Source organism: Cololabis saira, chromosome 23, assembly GCF_033807715.1.
Source record: "Cololabis saira isolate AMF1-May2022 chromosome 23, fColSai1.1, whole genome shotgun sequence".
In the NCBI taxonomy this organism is placed as follows: domain Eukaryota; kingdom Metazoa; phylum Chordata; class Actinopteri; order Beloniformes; family Belonidae; genus Cololabis; species Cololabis saira.
Window position 1 is genome coordinate 19,670,470 of NC_084609.1, and position 22,119 is coordinate 19,692,588.

The window sequence follows — 22,119 nt, forward strand, 5'->3', positions numbered from 1 at the left end:
AAACTTTCTCCTTCTTAGTAATGGTATTTCAATAACTTGACAGGTTTGGTTCTCTGGATTTGTTGTGTGCAATTATGTGTGTTTTCTGATGGAGCCGCGCGTTGCGGTATTGTCCTCTGTGTTCTGGATGAACGACAGCAGCAACAGTATTCATGCAGTTACCATGGACTATCAGTCAGTTGACATGAAGTGTCCATTGGGTTTATGCACTTTCAAAGTGCAGATGAAAATGGCGAATATATTGGAACCTTTAGAGAAGAAAATCAAGTTTCGGTAGGAGGAGATGGATCCAAAAGCAGGAGAGCATGGAGCCAACAGAAACTACACTAAATCCTTTAAATGTAACAAAAGCACTGCTTCAGCAGGATAACAACAAGAGATAAAAATAACAGTGAGGAAACATCACAAAGGATACAACACAATGAGCAAGACTGACAAATAAGGACAAACCAACAGGGGAGGAATGAAAGACAGGACAATTAACAGACCTGACACACAAGAAAGTGACAACATGAAACAGGTGTTGTCTGTTTTAAGTGATTCTTGGTGGCGACATCAGAAATGAGCACTGTGTCAGTTCATAGAGGGTCCTGCTGCAGACTAGTGAGGCAGCGTTTCTGTAATCAAAAGGCCTTACCCCTACTTATGTGTAAATATCTTGTTTTATATAATTTCACCTCATGTGGCACAAAAAAAATCACTGCCAAGTATTATGTCATGGATGTATAATCTAACACAGATTTAGAAGTGAGAAATTTAGAATTGGGACATGTTTTTCTTGTATTGAAACATGAGGTGAAGTAAATAATAAGCTACTATTATGTAAATAAAATACAAAACAAATTACCTTTACAAACAGCCTAAGAGGTCGCCTCACAGAAGTCCACGGCTGTGCAATATAAATGCAGAGGGAAAAAATTGAAATAATAAGGTAACTTAACATGAATATGATTATAAAGCAAAATTATCCAGCCGTAAATAATGTTTTATTTATAGGCATCTTTCTAGCACTCAAGGACAGATGCATACATAAGATAAAAAGAAACAATAAAATCAAATACCAAAAATGTATATACTGTACCATGCCATAAACAAAACCATAGTATACAAAGATATGAAACAGGGTAAAATTAGACAATGCAACTTAAGTCAGGGAGAGAAAGCAGTCTGGGTTTTGTGAACGATTTAGGCTGAATGACATGAGTGCGGCCTGAGAGATACGATTTAAATCAGTCTAGTTAATTTAACAGTGATACTGATGGAGGACAATTGGTATCAAAGGCCGCACTCAGGTCAAGGAGCATGAGAATAGTGAATAGTCCAGAATTGGCAGCCATGAAGAGGTTGTTCATTATTTTGACGAGTGCAGTGTCTGTGCTGTGGATGGCGGCTGAAACAGGACTAGAACTGTTCATACAGGTTGTTGTGAGGTCAATGGATGTGGAGTTGGATAGCTACCGATCTTTCAACCATTTTAGAGATAAACTAGGTGATAAATCGGACGTAGGTTATTGAAGTTGGTAGGATCAGAACCAGTTTTTTTCAAATTGGGGTAATTGCAGTGGTTTTGAAAAACGCAGGAACAATTCCAGCAGAGAGTGATGATTGAATGATGCCAGAGATGAGGGGAACCATCCATCCATTTTCTAAACCCATTTAATCCTGTGCAGGGTCACAGGGGTCTGCCGGAGTCTATTCCAGTGCATTACAGGCGAGAGGCAGGGGTGCAGCCTTGACAAGTTGCCAGTCTATCATAAGGCGCCATATATAGACAAACAGCCATGCAAGCTCACATTCACACCTACAAGCAATTTAGAATCATCAATCAACAGCATGGATGTTCTGGACAGTGAGAGGAAGCCGGAGTACCTGAAGGGGAACCCACACAAGTATGGGGAGAACATGCAAACTCCACACAGAAAGACTCCCGCTGGAACTCCCTCACAGCAAGGAACCTTCCTGCTGTGAGGCAACAGTGCTAACCACTAAGCCACCATGCTGCCAGATGTTGAACGGTGGAAGAATGATGAACAGCCAGGAGGGAGTCAATCCTAGTGGAAGAGCATCCAAATTTATGTCCTTAATGTTGCGAAGGAACGGAGCCGGAAGTGCTGAGTAATGGAAAGAGGGAGTTTGAAATGAAATGATGGGATGAAGCGATCAGTTATAAGGAGTTCATCTACTGTAGAGTCAAGGGGGAAGACAGCAGAGCAGCAGATCAAGTCCAAGATGTGACCTTTAGAGTGTGTTGGAACATCGGTGTGCCGTTAAAATCCAAAGCTCTCACGACGGGATGTAAATGCTCTGGTAAGAGGGCTATTGGTATTGTCCATGTGAATGTTGAAGTCTCCCAGTCATATAACATTAGGACAGATAGTGGAAAGGTGTGTGAGCATAGCAGAAAATTCATTTAAGAAATCCTTATTTGATTTGGGGGAACAGAACAAAACACTCAGGAGGTCTGTTGTTCAGATATTGTCAAGCTATAAGCCTGATTTATACTTCTGTGTAGCAGCTTCCCACATAGGCTTCTCATTTTGGCCTACACCGTCTCTGGCGTTTATACCTCTGTATGCAACGCTCTGTAATTACACCACCAACTAGGTTAGGTTCTTTTTCTGCAGCTCCGTAGCTCCCAGTGCTGAATTTCCTTTTGTTTGCTTCCTGTTTGTAGCTCAGACAAATCAACGGAGCAAATGAAGTCTATTTTTAGTCCTGTTAAAGCTGATTAATGTTGAGCATCAGTCATTTTTACTGACAATGAAGCCGATTTGAAACCAGCGAAGAAGAAATGTCATTGTATATACAGTATTATATAATCCTACACCATGTGTAAAAATATATTGGGATAAATGAATATACCGATGTATTTCCCAGGCCTGGGCTACAGTAGTGCTTGTTCTAATTTACAGGTTGCCCCCACTGTGTTTCCGGTTCATGAAGCCAGGTGCTGTGTAGGAAGACTAGTTTTTCTTTTTTAAGGTTGTGAGATGGTTGGCTAGGGGGTGGGGAGGAGAAATTTACTGAATGTGAGAGTTCTGTGTTAGAAATCACTTACCCTACCTTTAACTGTTATTATACTGTATTGCAGTAGAGAGGGATGGGTGTGTTACATCCTATTGCATCGTGATTCTCTTCAGTTTACTCCCTCATCATCTGTTACAGCTTTCTCGATGAAATATTTAAACTCTCTCAGGCATGACTTATTAAAGACGCTGCAATATTTTTTCCAATTACAGGGATATAATTAAAAAACCATGCAAAGTACACATTAATTTTATACTTTCCTCATATTCATAGTTTGGAGCAAGTTACTGGTTGTCCGCTGTTGTGGACATCATGCCATCCTTTCACAGATTAATAATGACAAGCTCAAACTATTCCCATCAAGTTTATTTATTTTTTCTTGACATAATCAAAAAGAAAATTAAAATGTTGTTCAGTACAGTATCATGGATATAAGCAGTGAAATGCTGAAAGAAAACCTTTGAAATTGATGTTTTGTTCAACACGAAGCACCGGCTGGATGTGGGATGGAGTGGTGGAGTCCGGTGAAGTGGCGAGTGTGCAACTAAACCATCCAAACCCATGTTAAATCCACTCTAGCGAGCACTATGCATAAAAAAGACACGCTGAAGTGAAGCATAGAGTAGTTTTAGAGTAACTGAACAGAGAGGAAGGTCAGCAGATGGATGATAGGTTGGGAAGGAGGCAGCGTGTTACTGCTCCATCCACTGATCCGTGCTAAACGAGGAAAAGATGGAGAACTACTTCTGGGCAATTTGAATTGTTTCCATTTAAAAAAATTTTAAACTTCAACGCGTATGTGAGTCTTTAGGGGTTAGACTGATGCCTGCACAGTTCAATATATGACTTGGAAGTTGATATTCAGTTACACGGTTGAAGAAACTGGTTCCTACGGTGATTCTGATCATCACGTTCACTAACCATGACGGTCAACATCAACATGTCCAAGAACAGCAGTCAACAAAATGAAGAAACAAGCACATTTTCATCATATACTTGAGCTTTTCCAATCTAGTTTGACCGTTTTTTTTTACGATTTTGAGTTAGTGTTTTCACTCCGCAGTCTTTAGAAGTTTAGAGAAAAGTGAAAGATGCAACGAGTGAATAGTTTAATTCTAAAACAATTAATTGTACACTGCTGTGGACTGTCCAATATTGTTGATTTACAGCCGTTTTACAGCCAGTGCGGGTGGGTTTTTCCTTTAATACGGGCTGATATATAGGCCACTGAGAAACCACAGCGAAATGCTGACAACCGATTATTTCCCTCCATAGTCATCTGTTAAAGTGAAGTTCCTGTTACGCTTCAGATGAGTCGACACTTTAAAAAAGGGGCATCTTAAGGTCCCTGTCCTGAATTTTTTTTTTTTTTAACTATATGTTTGATGGACAATTTCATATCTTCTGGTTTCCCCTGTGCTCAGCATGGTTTTAAAAAAGCACATGGCTTCAGTTTAATGGATTTCAGCGGAGATGCTAGCAGTCTCCCAGCTATTTTTAGGTTGACCCAGTGCTTAGGTCTTTCTCGCTTTATTCCCTCCATCACTTCTGCTCACATCTCCCCTTCATCCTTTCTGAACTGTCACTCTTTCTCTCTCTTTCTCTCTCTCTCTCTCTCTCTCTTTGCTCTTCCTTTTCCATCTTATGTCACTCCTTTTAGATCTTCCTCCTCAGGTTCTCCGCTAGAAATTTTAGTTAGGGGGGAACTGTGACGTGAACTTAATTTGACCCCCGTTGAGTGCTCTGCAAAATATGCCCCAAGCAAACATACAAACCCAAGAGTTTCACTACGCAGTCACATCTGCCCACAGAGTAATGAGCTTATGTATTTTCCATTTTGCAGACAGTTGACAAGCTTCGGGAGCATCTCAACAGACACCTGCCTCGACTGGGGAAGAAGAAAACTGACTCGCTTGTCGTCAACTATGTAGCCAAACTGGTTGGTAAACTGTGTTTGTCAGAGATGTTTATCCTTCCGATCCCAGGTTTTTTTTTTTGTTTTTCTTTCAAGTGGCATTGCTCTTAAAGCCATATTTATTTTATGGTTCCTCTTAGCCTTTTTCGGAGAGGCTAAGTGACAACATGAGGATCGTTCAGTGGGAAATTCACGGAGTTTTTGCAATGTGACTAAATGATTTGACACATCACTTTAGAGAGGTTGCTGGAAGCAAACAGAGGACTCTTTTACTGTAGTCAACATGAGTTCTCTGGCGAGCATCGTCAACCCATGATACTTTCTTTTAGTCTTGTGGTTGTGATCCAGATAGGGAAATGTTACTGCTGTGTTTCAGTGTCCATCACGTTGACATGACATGAAACCATTCATGTGTTTTATGCTTGGATGTATAACAAGCTGAAAAGATTTTGATAAAAAAAAAACCCACAAAAACCCCCAATAAAAAAAAACTAAAACTTCACAATAAGAGTAGGAAAAATGGATTTGGCCCTAGGTTTTGTCTGTCAGGTTTCTACACCTACTTCCAAGGTGCATGGAGGGGAGGAAGAGCCTTAAGAAGTAAAGATTTTAACAACACTGGTGGCATATAAATCAAAATTAATATTTGAATAAGGTGCTTTTACTTGTGGCCTCCATCGGGGTCACAACTGGTCAGATAACAAAGTCGATTTCTATACTGCGAGCGCCGCTGTGTTTCTTGTAGTTTGCAATTTTCCCTGTTTTACATTGATAAGGATGTACCAGGCCAGAGAAAAAGTTTCTAAGAATAAATTAAAAGGGACAGAAAAATTCAAATATTTTTGAAATACTTAAAAAGGTCAATTTGCTATGACACTTATAGATTGATGACACAGACAATTTGTGAGAATAATCAGATTCCCCCCTAATGCTCCTAATTTGATTTGCGTCCGATCAACAGGAACAAATCAGATCCAGGTGGAGTTTACCAGGCGTCAAGTCTCTGCCACTTCCAAGTTTCCATTTTTTATTAACTTTTTGCTTACATGTCGGCTCCCACTGCAAGGAGGGGCTTTGGGGGCAGAGCTGAAGCACAGCAGAGAGGGAGGCAAAGGGACCTGAAAGTTGTATTTCCTCAAATTTTCAACCCACTTCTTCAAGGTTGCCATCGACAGTTAATTGGGCTCCAATGACTTACTAACTATAACAATCAATGCATTTTAAGAAGATTTTGATATTTCGAGGACTACACACACCGTCTTTACTCTGATTCGGTTACCTGTGCTCAAAGTATCCAAGTTTGGCATTTATAATTACCTCTGTGTGTGTATTTTTTATTGATGACTAAGGGGAGAGATATACACAGTCTCCACCTCGGTGTCACACGGACGCCGTTGGTTCTGTAAAGCCAGTTTTTAGTATTCCTGTGCAGTAAATCCCTGCACAGTTTGGAGCCCCTGAAAGCAGACCTACAGCATATATCAACACAACGGCATTAAATCAGGCCAAGGGTAAGACTGGAATTGAATAGAAAGCAGGATGCACGACTTTCTTGGACTTGCAAATGAAAAAGTAAAAAAGAGAAGAGAAATCCTCCCCGGTCATGGTTGGATTGGTCGATGCTTCAGCTTGCTGTGACAGGCTTATGAGTTTTAACCCTCACCTTTAAGACTCAAACTGAAAGGAATGGGAATAGGTGCATCTGTAATCGTTTTGGCATCGCTGTGGTGCAGACACATGGGGTGATTATTGGATTTATTCAGCTGAGTGAAGCCCACAGGGAAACCGACTTATTTAAAACGTACTCACACACGGGTCCATGAGAAACAGCCTCTGGGGTCATTTTATTTTAAGTGCAGCTGACAAACTCCCTTGCTGCTTCCACATCAAGCTGACTCATGCTTTAAAAAAAATCGGGCGATACTCGTTCAAAAGGGCTGACTTCTCCTCTACAAATAAAGAACATCTCCCCTTCTTATTGAGACTAATGGCTGCATTGACGCAGGAGAGGAGTTGTGGACGAAATAGATTGCAGCTTTTTAGAGCCAGGGAGGTTCTGCTGTGATAGATTACAGCCCCACTCTACAATATTGTCATAGATATTTATTTCCCGCCCCAGTTGCTACAAATAAATGAGATACATTCCTTTTGATAACGCAGCTAATGTCAAGGCGCAGGAAAACCTGCTAATTGCCACGTTCGAGTTACTAAAAGCATTTGTATATATAGATGTATATTAAGCACTAATGAAATGAACAGAAATGGTCCTATGCTTTTTTTTAGACAGCGTATGCACTCATTTTATACTCATTTAGACAAATAGCTGAGTATAGATTTTATTCTAATGCACAGCCACAGAGGTAATATAAGCTGTAAGTTTCATCATGTGTTTGCATTTTATTTAAATGTGTTAAATTTCTTTTCCTTCCTGGTTTCTTAAACCTAAAAACATCCGCAGTGACATGGACATGTTTGGAAAATAAATCTTAACTTAGAACCACTGGTTTTACTTTAAAAGCTTCTGTTTCTTGTAATTTTTTTTGTTTTAATCACACAGTAATCAGCTTCTACGTAGCAACCCCAAATATAAAGTTTTCAGTGCAAATATACCAATCTAGGCAATGGTACGATAAAGAAGAGCACCTTTGAATGAAAAGTTAGGAAAAGAAAGTGAAAGAACTTAAGATTTGACAACTGTACTACAAAAACAAACAGCGACCGTGAAGGTATTGTATTGTATCAGTGTTTTTCTTAGTGAAGAACGACCAGGGGTGCATTTATGCATACAGATCTCCTTTAGAGAAAACAAAGTCAAAAATCATAAATCTTTTGTGGAAAAGGATTCAGTGTATTGTTTAATGAGGTTAAGAATCAATCCTGCGACTGATGCTTCTCCCTACAACTCGGCTTCACCGCGTATTTATCCGTCGACAGTATAAAATATCATTAAACAACTGAAAGAAATCTGGAGGAATCTCCATTTGAGAAGGAAGAGGGGACGAGACTTACCTGGATACCTGAGATCTTGGATCTCTCAGGCGTTTGTCAACAGCTGGTATAACTACGTGTTAAAGGAATTAACCTTTGTGACACACGGATGAGAAAGAACCACTCGGACTGTTATCAGGAACCACTGCAGGAGCAGGAGTCTGTGCGGGTTTGGAGTTGAATCAATGTTTTTGGCAAAGGTTTGTCTGAGGAAGAAGAGGTTCCTGACCCGTCAGCCGGTGAAAAAAACTTCTGACAAAATGATGCAACGACAACTAACTCTTACTTGTAGGACAAGATAACACCTGCAGGAATGTCTTTCGTGGTGTCAAAAAAAAAGGGCAACGTTGTGAACTGGAAAGATCTATCCGGTAATAATACCGGTATTAAAAGTATTAACTGTTGTATGAAGAAAAACAATCACTTCAAAGACAAAAAGTTTCGACATTGTGAACATTTAATGAAGCCCATAAAGCATCTTTGATAAAAATTTAAGTTTTTGTTTTTCCTTAACAACTTTTTGTCTTGACTTTTTCATCTATTACGTAAATTGGATTAATTATAATTCCCATCCTGAGGTCAAAGGAGGATGTTGCTGCTGGCATTAGAGGCAGGTTTCCCACTGGTGTTCAGGATGTGAACGTGGCAGATTGTCCTTCCTGTTGTTGTCCAGGAGACGAGCGAGGATCGCTGGTGGAAAGACGTGTGCAGCAGGCCGCGTTCAGGGGAGCCCGGTGTGTCCGAATGATCCCAGCTGCACTCAGATATCTGGTGGAAGGACACGTGTGTGTGCGTGCGTGCGTGCGTGCGTGCGTGCGTGCGTGCGTGCGTGCGTGCGTGCGTGCGTGCGTGCGTGCGTGCGTGCGTGCGTGCGTGCGTGCGTGCGTGCGTGCGTGCGTGCGTGCGTGCGTGCGTGCGTGCGTGCGTGCGTGCGTGCGTGTGTGTGTGTGAGCTCACTGGAAATCATCTGGGAAAGAAAATGGAAAAACTAGAGTGACTGTTGAACGAGTGTACAGCACTAAAAAAGAGAGAATCATTGCTGCAGAGAAATTTGTCTGAACTGCATGTTTTTCAGGTGCCGAACACAAAATGCTTGTGTTGTGCAAAATTCTCAAGTGAGCGATTTCAGCCCAAGACGGTGTTTCATTAGAGTCTAATGGAGCATCTCCACCTCGGTGCACTAAAGTGTGTGTGTGTGTGTGTTTGTGTGTTTCAGCTGGAGCTCATCAGACACATGCTGGAGTCGGCCTGGCTGAAACACAAACTTGGCCCTCGTGTTCTGTGTTTGTAAGTAGTCCCTCTCTGTCTCACTATTGTTCGCTGACTGATGTTCATGTGTGCTGCAGACGCCCCTTCACTCCCCCCACTTCATCTCCATGTGCACGTTGCTGATCATGCATGTGCTGGTGTTATGTAACGCCCTGCCTTAATGGGCGTGTGTATGTTCCAGGACGCAGCAGGGAAGCCCGGCCGAATGGTCCGTGTTTCACTTCATGTTTCGGATCCTGGAGTCCACCCGGGGTCTCTGCCTGCCCCTCCCACCTGGTACCACACAACTCTCGCACACGTCTGCCTGCCGTCTGTCTCAGACATGTGCAGTTCTGTTCTCTGCTGCACCAGCGGAACCAAAACACTGCAAAAACTCACTTGTTTCAAGAAAAAAAGAAGACTGTTTTCAGACTATTTTGCTAGTTTTTAGAGTTTTAGTCAAGAAAATCTTTCTTACTCCATTGGCTGAGATATTTATGCTCATACAGTAACAAGACATATTTGACTAGATTTAGGAATATTAGGTTTATTTAGAATCAGAATCAGAATCAGAATCAGAAAAGGGTTTATTGCCAAGTTTTCACACGAGGAAATTGTTATGGGGATTGGTGCAACACAATACAAATATAAAAAACAAATATATAAGAGATAAAATAAAATGACATGTATAAACAATAATAAAAAGTATAAACAGTGAAATAAAATGTAGACCGGAAATGTACAAAATGAGGTTTTAAAGTGCCGGGTGAGTCTGTACAAAAGTGACTTAGGAACTTAGGATAGGTAGAAGGTATAGACAGAAATGTACAATGAGGTTTGTAAAGTAAAAAGTAGTTGAAAAATGACAACCATTTGAATTAATTTCCACCATTTTTTATGTTGCTTGTTAAACAATCCTATGATTTGTGAGAAAGACTCCTAAACTGTGTTGGACAAAGAAGAAAAATGAGTAGTGATGCACGGAAATGAAAATTTGTGGCTGAAACCGAAACCGAAAATAATAATAAACACATGGCCGAATACCGAATAATACCGAACAATGGTTCTTCCCAGTTTTTCATTTATTTTGCCAATTTTTTCACCATTGCATACATCAATTGTCTTACTGTACTTATTGTATTTTTTCTATAATCCTTTTTCATTTTCTCCCGTTCAAATCCAATTAATCGCGGTGGGGCGGGGCGGGGCGGGGCTGATCTCCGCAATTTGAAGCCTTCTACTGTATACTGTAATAATTGTAAAAATCTGGGTTATTTTCTTGGAGGATCTCGTGAAACATATCAGACAGTGAGGGTTCTCCACCGCATCGGTAGTACGGGCCCCTTTCTCCTGCGCTGTGCGCCCCGTGACCGTCTCCATCACCAAGCGGCTCTCCCAAATCCAACTCAGTCTGGATCATTTCTCGTGTCCTCTGCTTTTTCCCCACATCCAAGTAATGAGCTGACATGCTGAAATGTTTGCTGCATTAACACCGCACCCCCTCACTCCACCCTGTTCGCTGTTTGATCGCGTCATCACACGCTGTTATTAATTGTTTGGTTTTTTTCCCACTTATTCCACCGAACACCGAAAGTATATTTTTGCTATTTTCGGCCGAACAATTTCGGTTACCGAACATTCGGTGCATCACTAGAAATAAGAAATATCCAACAACAAACTAGTGTAAATGTCAGAGTGATAGTGTAACCCAGCAGGCGCATAAAGTCTGTCAGGCTTTGACAAATAAAAAGGGAAGCAGCTATTAAATCCTCTTCAGAGGTCATGCTCTGTATGTTGGTGTACTTGGCTTTATTTTTATGTTTATGCCAGGCTGTAAAAATGACCGTTAATACGAGTGAGCAGCTACATCCGGCTTACTGAACTGACTTGATATCCGATGTATGGAGAAATATAGCTCCTTGACTTGTCAGTCTCCATCGACCCCCGTGGTTCAACGTCTAACTATAAGAGGCTATCATAACTCTCATGTTAAAGATCATATGGCTCCCTGAGCTGTTAATTGTACTAACAAAACCGCCATGACTGGGCCCTGGGGCGAAGGCGGACTTTAACTGGGAACTGACAGGGTTTTTTATACCGTCACAAAGACCTCTGACGGGCAGAGTAAGACTTAAAGCCCTATTCCGTGTAGGAAAGAGTCAGGAAATAGGAATCAGAAATGTAGAAATGTAGAAATGAGGGCGTAACGTAGCTGACACACAGTCTGATTGATTTTGACACTTAAAAAGAAAATAAGGTACGAAATATGTGTGTGCTAAAACGTCCAGGGCAAACCTTTTACGCCTTTTTTATTCTTGTTTCATTTGTCTGTGGTTGTTTTTAGGAGACGTATGCGTTTCATATTCTTTTCAGCTGCCCATAGTTTTCTTTTTGTCTCTTCTCCAGGCTATCACACCCTGTTGGCGGTGTTTGCTGTCCGTTGCCTTCCTCGTAGCACCTTCCTGCAGTACATTGATCAGGGGATCCTGCAGCTCACCGAAACCTTTGTGTCTCGTTTAATGACAGGTACATGCACACACGACACAACTGAAAGGAAAATGATAACCACGTTTCTTTGTGGCCTGGCACCGCCTCACTAGTTGTTCATTTTTGATTTCCCAGGGGTGTTATTGACAAGCTGAGACCAAACACCTCTAGAAATGATTGGGTAGACCCAAACTAATCAGCAGCGAAACAAAAGGCTCCCAGGCGACTGTGTGTTGTCCTTCATTTCTAAAATTTGATATGCTTGTTGGCTGGTCCACCACTTTTGTCTAGAAGGAAATACCTCAATGGTGATCGGATAACCCGCCGTGGTATTTTATATGTTCCCAAGAGGATGAATCCTCCCCTGTCTTTTGAAGCACTGACATTTGTCTCCTTCTTCTCCATAAGACTGGCATTTGTGGTTTTAAGTAACAAAAAAAAAAGAAGAAAGAAATTAGTTGAATAGATTGAAACTGCAACATTCACACCCCATGTTCGATTTAAATGTTCAGCTTGTACCCTGTGGTTGAAATATTTTTTGCCAGTAGTTTTATTTATAGTCCAAATATTAACATTCAGGAAATCTTCATCAACCTCAGTCGTGTGTAGTGACTTTTATAGGGAACTTATACTTTTATAGGGAACTTTTATAGGGAACTTCAAGAATACAGATCAGTACAATTAATACAAAGTTAATGAAAGAAATAGTTGCCTGTCTGAGGAACCACCAGAATCTACAACAAAATGAATTAAGAAGTTTCAAAGACGTAAAGTGGTAGAAATGGCTTACTTTTATTTGTAAAATGTTGCTTGTATTTGAAGGACATTTTTTTTGTTCTACTTTAAGAAAGCGTAATTTTGCTGTTGGGGTCTTGTGTCCCTGCTAGGAAATAAAAGAGTAAAAGAGGAAGAGAGAAGACGAGCGATATCGGACAGCGCTGTCAATGTGATTCATCCTCCCCGCCTCTAGGGGGAACCGCTCAGCTAAACAAGCTGCTTTAAGGCAGGACTAAAACAGACCTGTCTTTAGTTGGGGCTGTCCCGGAACCGTCCCTGTTTTTACTTGCGTGTGAACATACAAGTCTGAGTCACTCAATGAAATAGACGTTAAAGTGGTTAAACTGTCTGCTTGAAGCCAAACGCTGCTACCAGGCTTAGCCAGAGATAGCTCTACTAGCCCTGACCCCAACACCTGGATAGTCACGTTAGGCATTAAAATACACAGTAAAATACATTTGTATTTCTCAAGCTCTGCCTTCATATCACATTTACTTCAGCTACTTTTGTCCTTAGAATCACGACTCTGGTTCATGACATTTTTGTTTGACTGTGAGTAAAAGTCTAAATTGTCCTGTAGGTAAAGTTAGAGTCGATATCGCCTACAGTCATATTGACTATGTTATTATTGTGCACATGGTGTTTGCGACAGAGACTCTTTGCTCTACTGGTGCCATCACATCTTCCGACTGATCTTACGCTGCTGTCTTAGTCTGGAAGAATGATTCCTTTTATTCCTCTCTGAACTCAACACTAATTTAGGGAAGAAGTCCGTTAAATATGCCGCTCCTGCCTCTGAGAATCTGCTGCCAAAGCGCCCAAATCTCAGAGATTTGGTCTCAAAAGAATCTTTAACAACTTGGTGGTACGTGCAACCAGCTGCAAATGTTGTGACCGTCACTGTCCCTGCTGTGAACAATCTTTCCACGTGTATTTATTTATTTAATTCTCGTACAACTACAATTGATCGAGCTTGATCGAGATATTTTAGTCACGCTGTATGTATTCAGTATGTATTCATGTATGCTCTCTCTTGAGGAAGAAATATTTCCTGGCTCCTAAGCCTCAACGATACTGCTGCAAGACCTGTTTGTCGCACCATTAAAACAATTAATTTGATGGACTAATGTTGTAGCAAATGACTGAAATCAAACAGAAAGTGCATGTTGTTAGAGACAAAGTAATAAACTATAGTTTTCCAACAGTGTAGAGATAAACACAAAATGTTAACTCATCTTTTTTTCCCTCAATTTTACATGTTTTACTTCACCCAGAGCATGCAAAATTTAATATGCAGCAAGAAGGAGCTCTTATTCAGTTGCGTTTGGGTCAGCTCAGCAGTTTAGGTCATGGTGAAGTTGTATTAAAGCGCTGGGGTCTGAAAAGTCCTGACTTGCTACTCTCAGTTCATGTTGAACGTTCAGCTTAAATTTGTGGAGAAGTAGGAAGTTGAGAAGAGAAGGAAAATACCTGCGTATCATCAATGGAAACTGCCCTTCCTCATCCGTCACTCACAGTCAGTTGCAGTTCGTGAAAGCTCAAACTGGGTCCGAGTTTTCCAGCATTCAAACATTATTTCTGCCTGCAAATATTTTCCAAAACCAGGTGGAAAAGAAAACAACCCCCGACCCACAGTTTGAGAATCCCCATCCCAGTCTGTTCATGTTTGCACTAGAAAGTCTTTTATCTGTAAGATCAGAGGTCACATTTGATCAAAAAGAACAAAAACAACGAAAGAAAAATGGATGAAACAGACGAAGTTTACTCCTGACTTCTGCTCAGAAGAAGTAGAGAAACACTGGATTCACCACGATAACACAGCTGTCTCTATTCATGACGCAATAAAGTTGAAGGGTATTGGTTATTCCACCGTAAATCTGCACCGTTGAAACAGCCGTTGCCATTAATCATGAAAACTCACATGTATTATTGCAGTACAGCGAGCTATGAATGTGGAGGATAAACAACATGAATACTAAGCAGGCTGCTCAGTCCAACGCCTCGTTGTTACCCCCCCAGTGCTCCCTGTTGTTGAGTACAAACACAGAGATAAAAACCCTCCAGTACTTGTTTTCTATTCAGCCAGTTGTTTGAGTTTTGAGGGGTGGGGTGTAAAATGAAAACAAAGACGGAATACAGAGATTTCCAAATCTCATAAACACTAATTTTATTCATAAAGGAACTGAAAAAATGAAGAGCTGAAAATGAAACATTTTAACATTTCATGAAACTAAAAATCATTTTGAATTCACTGGCAGAAACAGGCAACAAATGCTGGAAAAGTAAGTATCACTTAAAGAAGTGTCTTGCAACTAATTAGGTTTATTGGCAGGAAAATCAGTGACATGATTAGATATAAAAACAGTCTTAGAGATGAACCAACTGCACAAAACTGTCTTTTATTTTGAAATACTTTCAGAAGAAGGTTCCTCAGCATAAAAGTGTGAAAACCTTGAATATGTCCTGACCAAAAGTGTATAATATCATTGAAAGATTCAGAAAATCTGCCCCAAATACACAGAAATACAACCGGATAAACATGATAAACCCACGATTGCAGGTTGAGCACGTTCCCTCACAAACACACGTACACCCAGATTAAGTCAGTGCTTGCACATCTCACACTCTACTCATTATATGCAAAGACTGTACATTTTGATCCTTCTGAAAATTATTCTTCTAGTCCTCAAGGAAATGCACTTGTTTTCTAATCAGCTTTCAAGGGTCCATGTCGAGCTCCATCCTCTTGTCCAATATGATATGTAGGGGTTTTTGTCAATTTAATTATATAGTCCATAGCTTTCTCTGGGTTTGAACATTACTCAAGACATTTGAAGTTATTCATGAATTCAGATGTTTAGTATTTTGGATCTGAGGCCAACAAATAAACAACTGAAAGTCCAACATGTAAAACGCACGTAAGTTAATTTTTAAACAGCGTCTGCCGAGTAAGGAGCAACGTAAGGAGCGACCGTTAATCATGAGGAAGAATGATTTTTCTCTGACTTGAGCTCTTGGTTGTTTGATTCCAAAAGGTAAATAAATACATCAGCGGATTCAGACAGTGACTTAAAAAGGGAAAACATTGAATAAACGTCAGCCTATGGCTAACGGGGTGACTTTCGTCTGATGCTGTGAGGTTCATTGTCTCATTGACGACGTGAGCAATCAAAGGCAAAAAGTCCAAAATGAGGTGGACAGCAATGACTCGAATTAAAAATGTAACAACCTTTCGCTTGATTTCTTTGTATATTAGGATTCGCTTGACTCCTCTAGCGAGCAGCACATAGTAGAACAACAAGATCAGGTGACATAAAATTGCAAAAGTGATGTAGAACACCTTCAGCGGTGGTGAGATGCTATGCATCCTGCAGGAAACTCTGTCCGTAAGCTGGTCTTGGTTTTTCAGTGAAAACCCAGATGGAAGAGCCAGCAGGGCGGCCAGAACCCACACGGCAGTCAGTGCAAACCTCTTCCACGGGCGGGTCACTCTCTTCCACTTGAAGACATGAAGACACTGAAAAATGAAACAATATTTACTTTTTTTACGGAGAATTTACTTTGGTGTCAATAAAAACGCCAAAAGTGTTGCGTTTCAAAACTCAAAATCTACGAACCAAAACCCAATAAAATAAATCAAAACCTCTGACTGATAGTGCAATCATTTTTCTCAGTAATGCTCCAGCTCTTTTTGCGGTTGTAGTTCAAAACCTGTGTCCAATCAGCATTGGGTTAGCATTGCAGGAGGCGGGACATGGCCAATATCTAATGGCTCATTGGCTACTGAATAACTCGCGCCTTACGTCGATGGAGGTGAGTTGTCAATGTCATTAACAACTTTATCATATGAGATAAAGAAGGGACAGACATTAACAACTTAACTCTGCTTGCTGCTTCTCCAATGACCGCAACACACAAGGTTTTCAGCGCTCTGACATCGACATAAGGTGCTACTACATCTCGGCTACGTCCCGCCTCCCCGCTCTAGGTCACTGCAGCGCCGATTTGACACACGTTTCAGAACAGCAACTGCAAAAAGATAAAGAGCAACTGAGATAGAAGCTTGAATTCTGGGTTTTGATTATCAGAGTTTGGACTTTAATTCTTAGATTTAAGATTTCGATTCACAAAACATTTGCCGTTGAATTGAGGCCATGAGAGGTACAACAAAAGTAAACTCTTAACAGCTCAATTTCTTTTGTTCTTTTGACAGCTAATAAGTACAGGCCCCTGATATATGTTTTTTTTAACTAAAAGTAGTAGTTTACTGACTTCAAATATTGTATTATACAGCAGAATGTCAAATCCTTTGAATAAGTCTGATTTGGTTCTCATACAGACGGTAATGAGGTTTTTGGTACCCTTCAATTAAACAAAGAAAAATCCACAATGGTCACTGAAATGACTTGAAACTGGCAAAAAGTAATAATAAATATTATTTCATTGGACATTGACTAATGAAAAGCAGGCGCTGCTTTTAAATTGTGGTTCAGCACAATTATTTTAAGAAAACAAACTAATGAAACTGTATCGGAAAAGTTATTTGGTACCAGACTTATTATTGTCATCCAAAACTAAGACTACAAGTGAAACTAACAGTGATCCTGTTAACTGAAATAAAAATAAAAAACATTCACAATGCAAAACTAACTGAAAGGAAATACAATTGCAGGCACTTTTTGCCTTGTTTTTTCTATGTTTGCAGCGTCATTTTCGTAATTGTAAATTATTTTTTCTAATTCTAATTACTGAAAAGAAAACTATGAAGGATCCTTGTACTGTACGTCACTTTTAACAGAATTCTTTCATCCAAGATTATTTTGTCTATATTTAATTATAACTTCAAAAACTAAGACTAAAACAAAACTAAAAACTAACCAATTCTTCAAAACTAACCAGAACAACTAACCAGAACTAAACTAAAATAATCAAACAAACTGAAAAAGCAAATTAAAATAAAAACTATTAAAAAACTATTATAGCTCTTATTGGAGCCCCTCGAGAGAAAATGAAAATAGTTATATTGTCTTGTGATAGAGAAGCATGTTAAAGGCTGTAAGACCGTCTCCAAGCAGTGTGATGTTCCCTTGACTCCAGTTGTAAATTTAATTCAGATGTTTAGGGTCCACTGGACTGTAGGGAACATCACTGGACATCATTTGTTAGAATAACTAACAAAGACATTCAAGGTCTACTCCAAGGTCAAGGTACATCAGTGTCAGATCACACCATCCATCCCTGTTTGAGCCAGAGTGCAGCTCCTTAAAGCTGGCAGTGACGGCTCATTGCTTGGGAGAAGGTTTGAAAACTAAGTAAAATTTATTTCCCAGAGCCTTTTGTCATGATCACTGCAAATGCACCTCACCTTTCAGTCAGACTGAGGTCTGAGATCTTGATACAAGTTATCAAAAAGCTCTAAACTCTTGGGAAACCCAAACTTATACACCTTTCCTCTAGAATTGTACACTTTCTGAAAAGGCTCTCTTGTATCTCATATTTCTGTCAAAATGCACAACATTTTGTATTTACACACCTGGTAGTACCTCTGAATGCTTATCAGCACCAGGGTGTTCAAACTGAAAAGGTTGCAGAACAAGTGGAGGTAGAGGAGAAGTTGGCAGGTTCCACGTGTCAAGCGGGGTCCGATGATGAATATCACGCCAGAGACGGGCATGAAGAGCAGGCAGAGGAGGTCCGAAAGGGCCAAGTGGAAGAAGAGGCGACCCGACATGGAGTAGCCACGGAGTCGCTCACTCAGTTTGACCGCCATCACGATGTTGCCAGGGATACCGAACAGACAGCAGATTGCAGTAATCACGGCAGCAAGGATGTACCAGGTGTGGACGTAGGAGGCTGGAGGACTTCCTGAGGTGGAGCAGTTGGTGATTGAGAAGTTAAAGAGGGAGGAAGACACGCTGGAGTTGCTGTCGGTAGCCATGGTGGAGGTCAGGGAGAAGTGAGACTGATGCGGAGCCTGATCTGGTGTCAGTCTCCAGCCTGATGATGGTGGAGCACAGCTCTTTTAGTTTCTGCAGTCTGTGTCCCAGTTTCGTGGTCCGGGGTTTTGCAGTGTGTGTAAACAGGCCGTTTGTTGACCACAAGAGCGTTTACTGATAACTCAGATTGGTTTATTAACTTGAACTGAAATGACACGCTCATGTCGCTCTTTAACAACAAAAACAGTTTTCACAGCTGTCAACCACCTTAACATTGTCTTGCTTGAAACTTTTAACAGTCTTCTCAGTAGAAATTCATGAGCGCCAGCGCATGTTTTGAGTGAATCAACTCCCAATTATGACACTCCCACCACCATGCTTCACATCTATGAGAATGTTGCTCAGCATATTTATTGTCAAAGGTGAAAGTCTTTCTTTTCCCTATATATCTATTTACAAGCTGCAGTCCTGTTGGGGCAGCTCTTTTCTTGGCACGTCTCCCACGCAGGTTTCTGGTTGCAGACATGCACTCTGATGCCAAGACCTCCAGGTGTTACCTTCAGATCTTGTGATAAACTTTAGGAGATTTCTCTTTTGCATCAAGCGTGGCCTGGAATTAATGTGCCAGCCAGTCCTGCGTGAAGCTGCTCCGACTTGAACTCTGTTGTCCTCTTGTTGACGTTTTCTTTAGTGGGTTAAATGATCATTTCTAATAATCTTTTGAGCTTTTTAAAGTTGTCCTGCCTTTCTTGTAAGCTCTTTTTTAACCAGTCAGATCCTGCAATGAGAGATTTCAACACTAAAGAGAACAGTTCTTATTAAGCACCCAAACTAGCCGTTAGTATTCTTCTCCTGAATTCTTAATAGGAACTATTCGATATTTTCACTATTTATTAAATGATAAAAATGGTTAGTTTCTCATCTGTTCATCGTCTGTTAATATTTTTTTAATAACCACAGCCATCTGCGAGGCTGATGTGATGTGTGATGTGTCACATCTGTTATGAACTACTTTCTGGATTTACCCACAAAACCTGCACAGGAACTGTGAAGAATGATGTTCATGTGTGAACAGTTTGTAGATCCTCAGAAAGATAGATAGAAAATACAAAAACAGCAAGTATAAGCAACAAAATTAGGCTCAGCATTATTCAGATTGAAAGTTGTTACTGGTGTGTTTCTGTTCACCTTTCTGCTATGAGCACAGTTTGCAGGAACTAGTAGTTCTCGTGAGGACTAAAGTCCGGTCCTAATGAAGTAAAATGTTGTTTTTTAGGAGTCCTAGTTGGGGGTGGGGATTCGGGGTGAAGGGTAAAGCATGAACTAGGGTTGGTCAGGTGAGGAGCAGAACGTAATATTTCACAGGAGGAGGAAGCAAAGGTTGGAAACAGTGGAGGTATGATTAATACTAGTAAAATATGAGTTATTTTTAACCAAAGTCACTGCTAAAGCGGCTTATCGGGGAACCAAAGTCAATAAAACACAATCAGTAGGGCTAAAACACAGGCAGAGAAACTATGAAGTACAAGTCGGCACAAAGGTTTATGTGTGAACAGTCAGCAGAAGAGGTTTCCTTGTTTATGTTTGTGGGTCAGAAAGTGGTCACGTAGCGAGAAAAACCCCACAAAGGTGGTTCTCAGGTCTCTGGCAGGTGTTTATATATCACTCGTCTGCCTGTGGACTTTAATTTTATTTACTTTTTTTTTTACCACAATAGTGTCACAACTTCACAAGATGCAGACTTGAGACATAAAAGAAGCAGAAAAAAAGAGTTTATGTGAAGAAGTAGTTTGATGTTTTGCTATAAAGAAGTCTGCTGGATGTTTTACAGTTGGTTTCATTGAGGTTCACCTGATGTTCAGGTTTTATTTCAGAAGATTCATTTGCCATGCCAAATGCCGGCCTTTTAGATGGTTTGTAAAGGTCAACGTTGGTTCTGGTGTCTCTTAAAGAGACAGAACAATTCGAACAATTCAGAGAGACAGCAGTCAGCAGAAAGTGGACGAATATTTGAGGTAAAATGTCATTATCAGTTATTTGTGCTAATAAAAAACACACAAGTGGGATAGTTTCTTAATTAGTAATATTACATATGGACCAGTATTAGAATATTTACATAAAATAATAGAAAAAAAATGATTATTTGCATAATCAGAAGGTCAATCAGATGTTCGGACACTAATATAATTAAAAGGTTAACTTCAAGGTGAGATGGTACACAAAGAAGCTAAAAGTAGCTTCTCTCTCATGGTTGGAGCAATTTGCATTCATCTGTACTGAAAATAATTTTTTAAAAGTCGATCTACCAATAAATCTGATGTAATTATCAGCTATTTATAAATAAACGCATCAGACCTCCATGAAATAATAACGTCCTCAGTTTGGGACCTCCAGTTTGCTAAACTGAGACCAACGTGGAAGTGGTAAATATGTGCAGTTCCTTAACTAAAACTAACTAAAACAAACTAACCTTCGTGAGCAAGAGCTAAGCTGAGGTGAAACAGCTGGTTTGTGGTAACTCAGGTGAGGTGGCCATGTTTGTTTGGCTGATTTGCCTGTTTTTGGATTAACTGGGGATGAGCTAGGTCATCTCTCGTTAAAGGCGGATTTCTACATCTGTGTCAAAGCTACAGCGTAGCGTAGTTAGTGTGAAGCCAACGGCGTAGGCTGTGGAGCCTGACGTGCATCTATTTCCAAATGTAACTACACGTCATGTCGATTGATAAATTTATTCTTCTTCATTTTAAAATTCCCCGTTGCAAATTTTTTGTTTGTCTTTTTCAAGTCGGATACAACAATAGTTTACTGCAATGTTTTTAAAATACGACTGAAGCTCCACATTTTTCAGCTTTAGCTCATGTAAAGTGTGCTTTTTTTGCTCCGTTGCTATGTCTGAGTCAGCCCTGCGAGCTGCGGTGCAGCAGAAAAGGAACCTACACTGCCGCCTAGCGGTGGGTGGTGGAATTACAGAGTGCAGAGAAGCAAACAATAATGTAAAAGTATAAATGCCAGAGACGGCGTAGGCGCCATGTGTAGCCTTCGAATGTAGCTGCGAGGCAGATGTGTAAACCAGGGGGACCTATTATGGCATCTAATACCTATTTTAAACAAGCCTTGAATGTCTTAAAAACAAGCTTGTGATTGTTTTTGCTAAATAAATTAGAAATTCAGCCTCTGAGCCATGTCTTTATCTTCCCATTCTCTAACCTCATTATCTATGCAGGATTCTGAGTGGGCGGGGCTATGATAATGAGGCTCTGTGCTGATTGGCTGCCTGAATGACGCGATACACCGCTACGAAAACATGGCGGAAGCTCCGGCCGGCGGAGTTAGTTGTGGGCGTGGTTTCATGCATCGGAGGCCAAACTATGTAAATCGCTCCCGTCGTTACGTAACGACGGGAGCAGAATCTGAACGGCTCGTAGAAGCCACATCACACTGGACGGCTCATCCGGGCGGCTGTACAGACACTGCAGAATTTGGTTGCTTTCCTCCTCCTCTGAGTTGGCAGGCTGAGGGGAGACCACTTTATATATGTTAAAGCAAGAAAAAACGTGTTTTTCCATAATAGGCCCCCTTTAAGTTGGCGTCCAAATAAACATGCTTTAAATCTACTCTTCAGAAACGAGTGGGCGACATCACAGAGGATTTTTCCAGCTCGTCTTACACAGTCTGTGTTCTTCTGCTCTTTACAGATTTGAATTATTTAGCTCTTTTCTTAATTTATTGCATGCAGTAAGT

The 22,119-nt window shown here is 40.5% G+C and overlaps 1 protein-coding gene across 1 annotated transcript in view; it reads left to right on the forward strand.

The window, feature by feature from the left end:
• gsap (gamma-secretase activating protein) overlaps positions 1–22,119 on the forward strand; it is a 54,314-nt gene that overhangs the window by 21,923 nt on the left and 10,272 nt on the right. The window contains exons 25-28 of the mRNA XM_061714737.1: positions 4,871–4,966; positions 9,147–9,217; positions 9,381–9,475; positions 11,585–11,704. Of these exons, the coding sequence (XP_061570721.1) occupies positions 4,871–4,966; positions 9,147–9,217; positions 9,381–9,475; positions 11,585–11,704 (382 nt within the window). The remainder of the gene's footprint in view (positions 1–4,870; positions 4,967–9,146; positions 9,218–9,380; positions 9,476–11,584; positions 11,705–22,119) is intronic.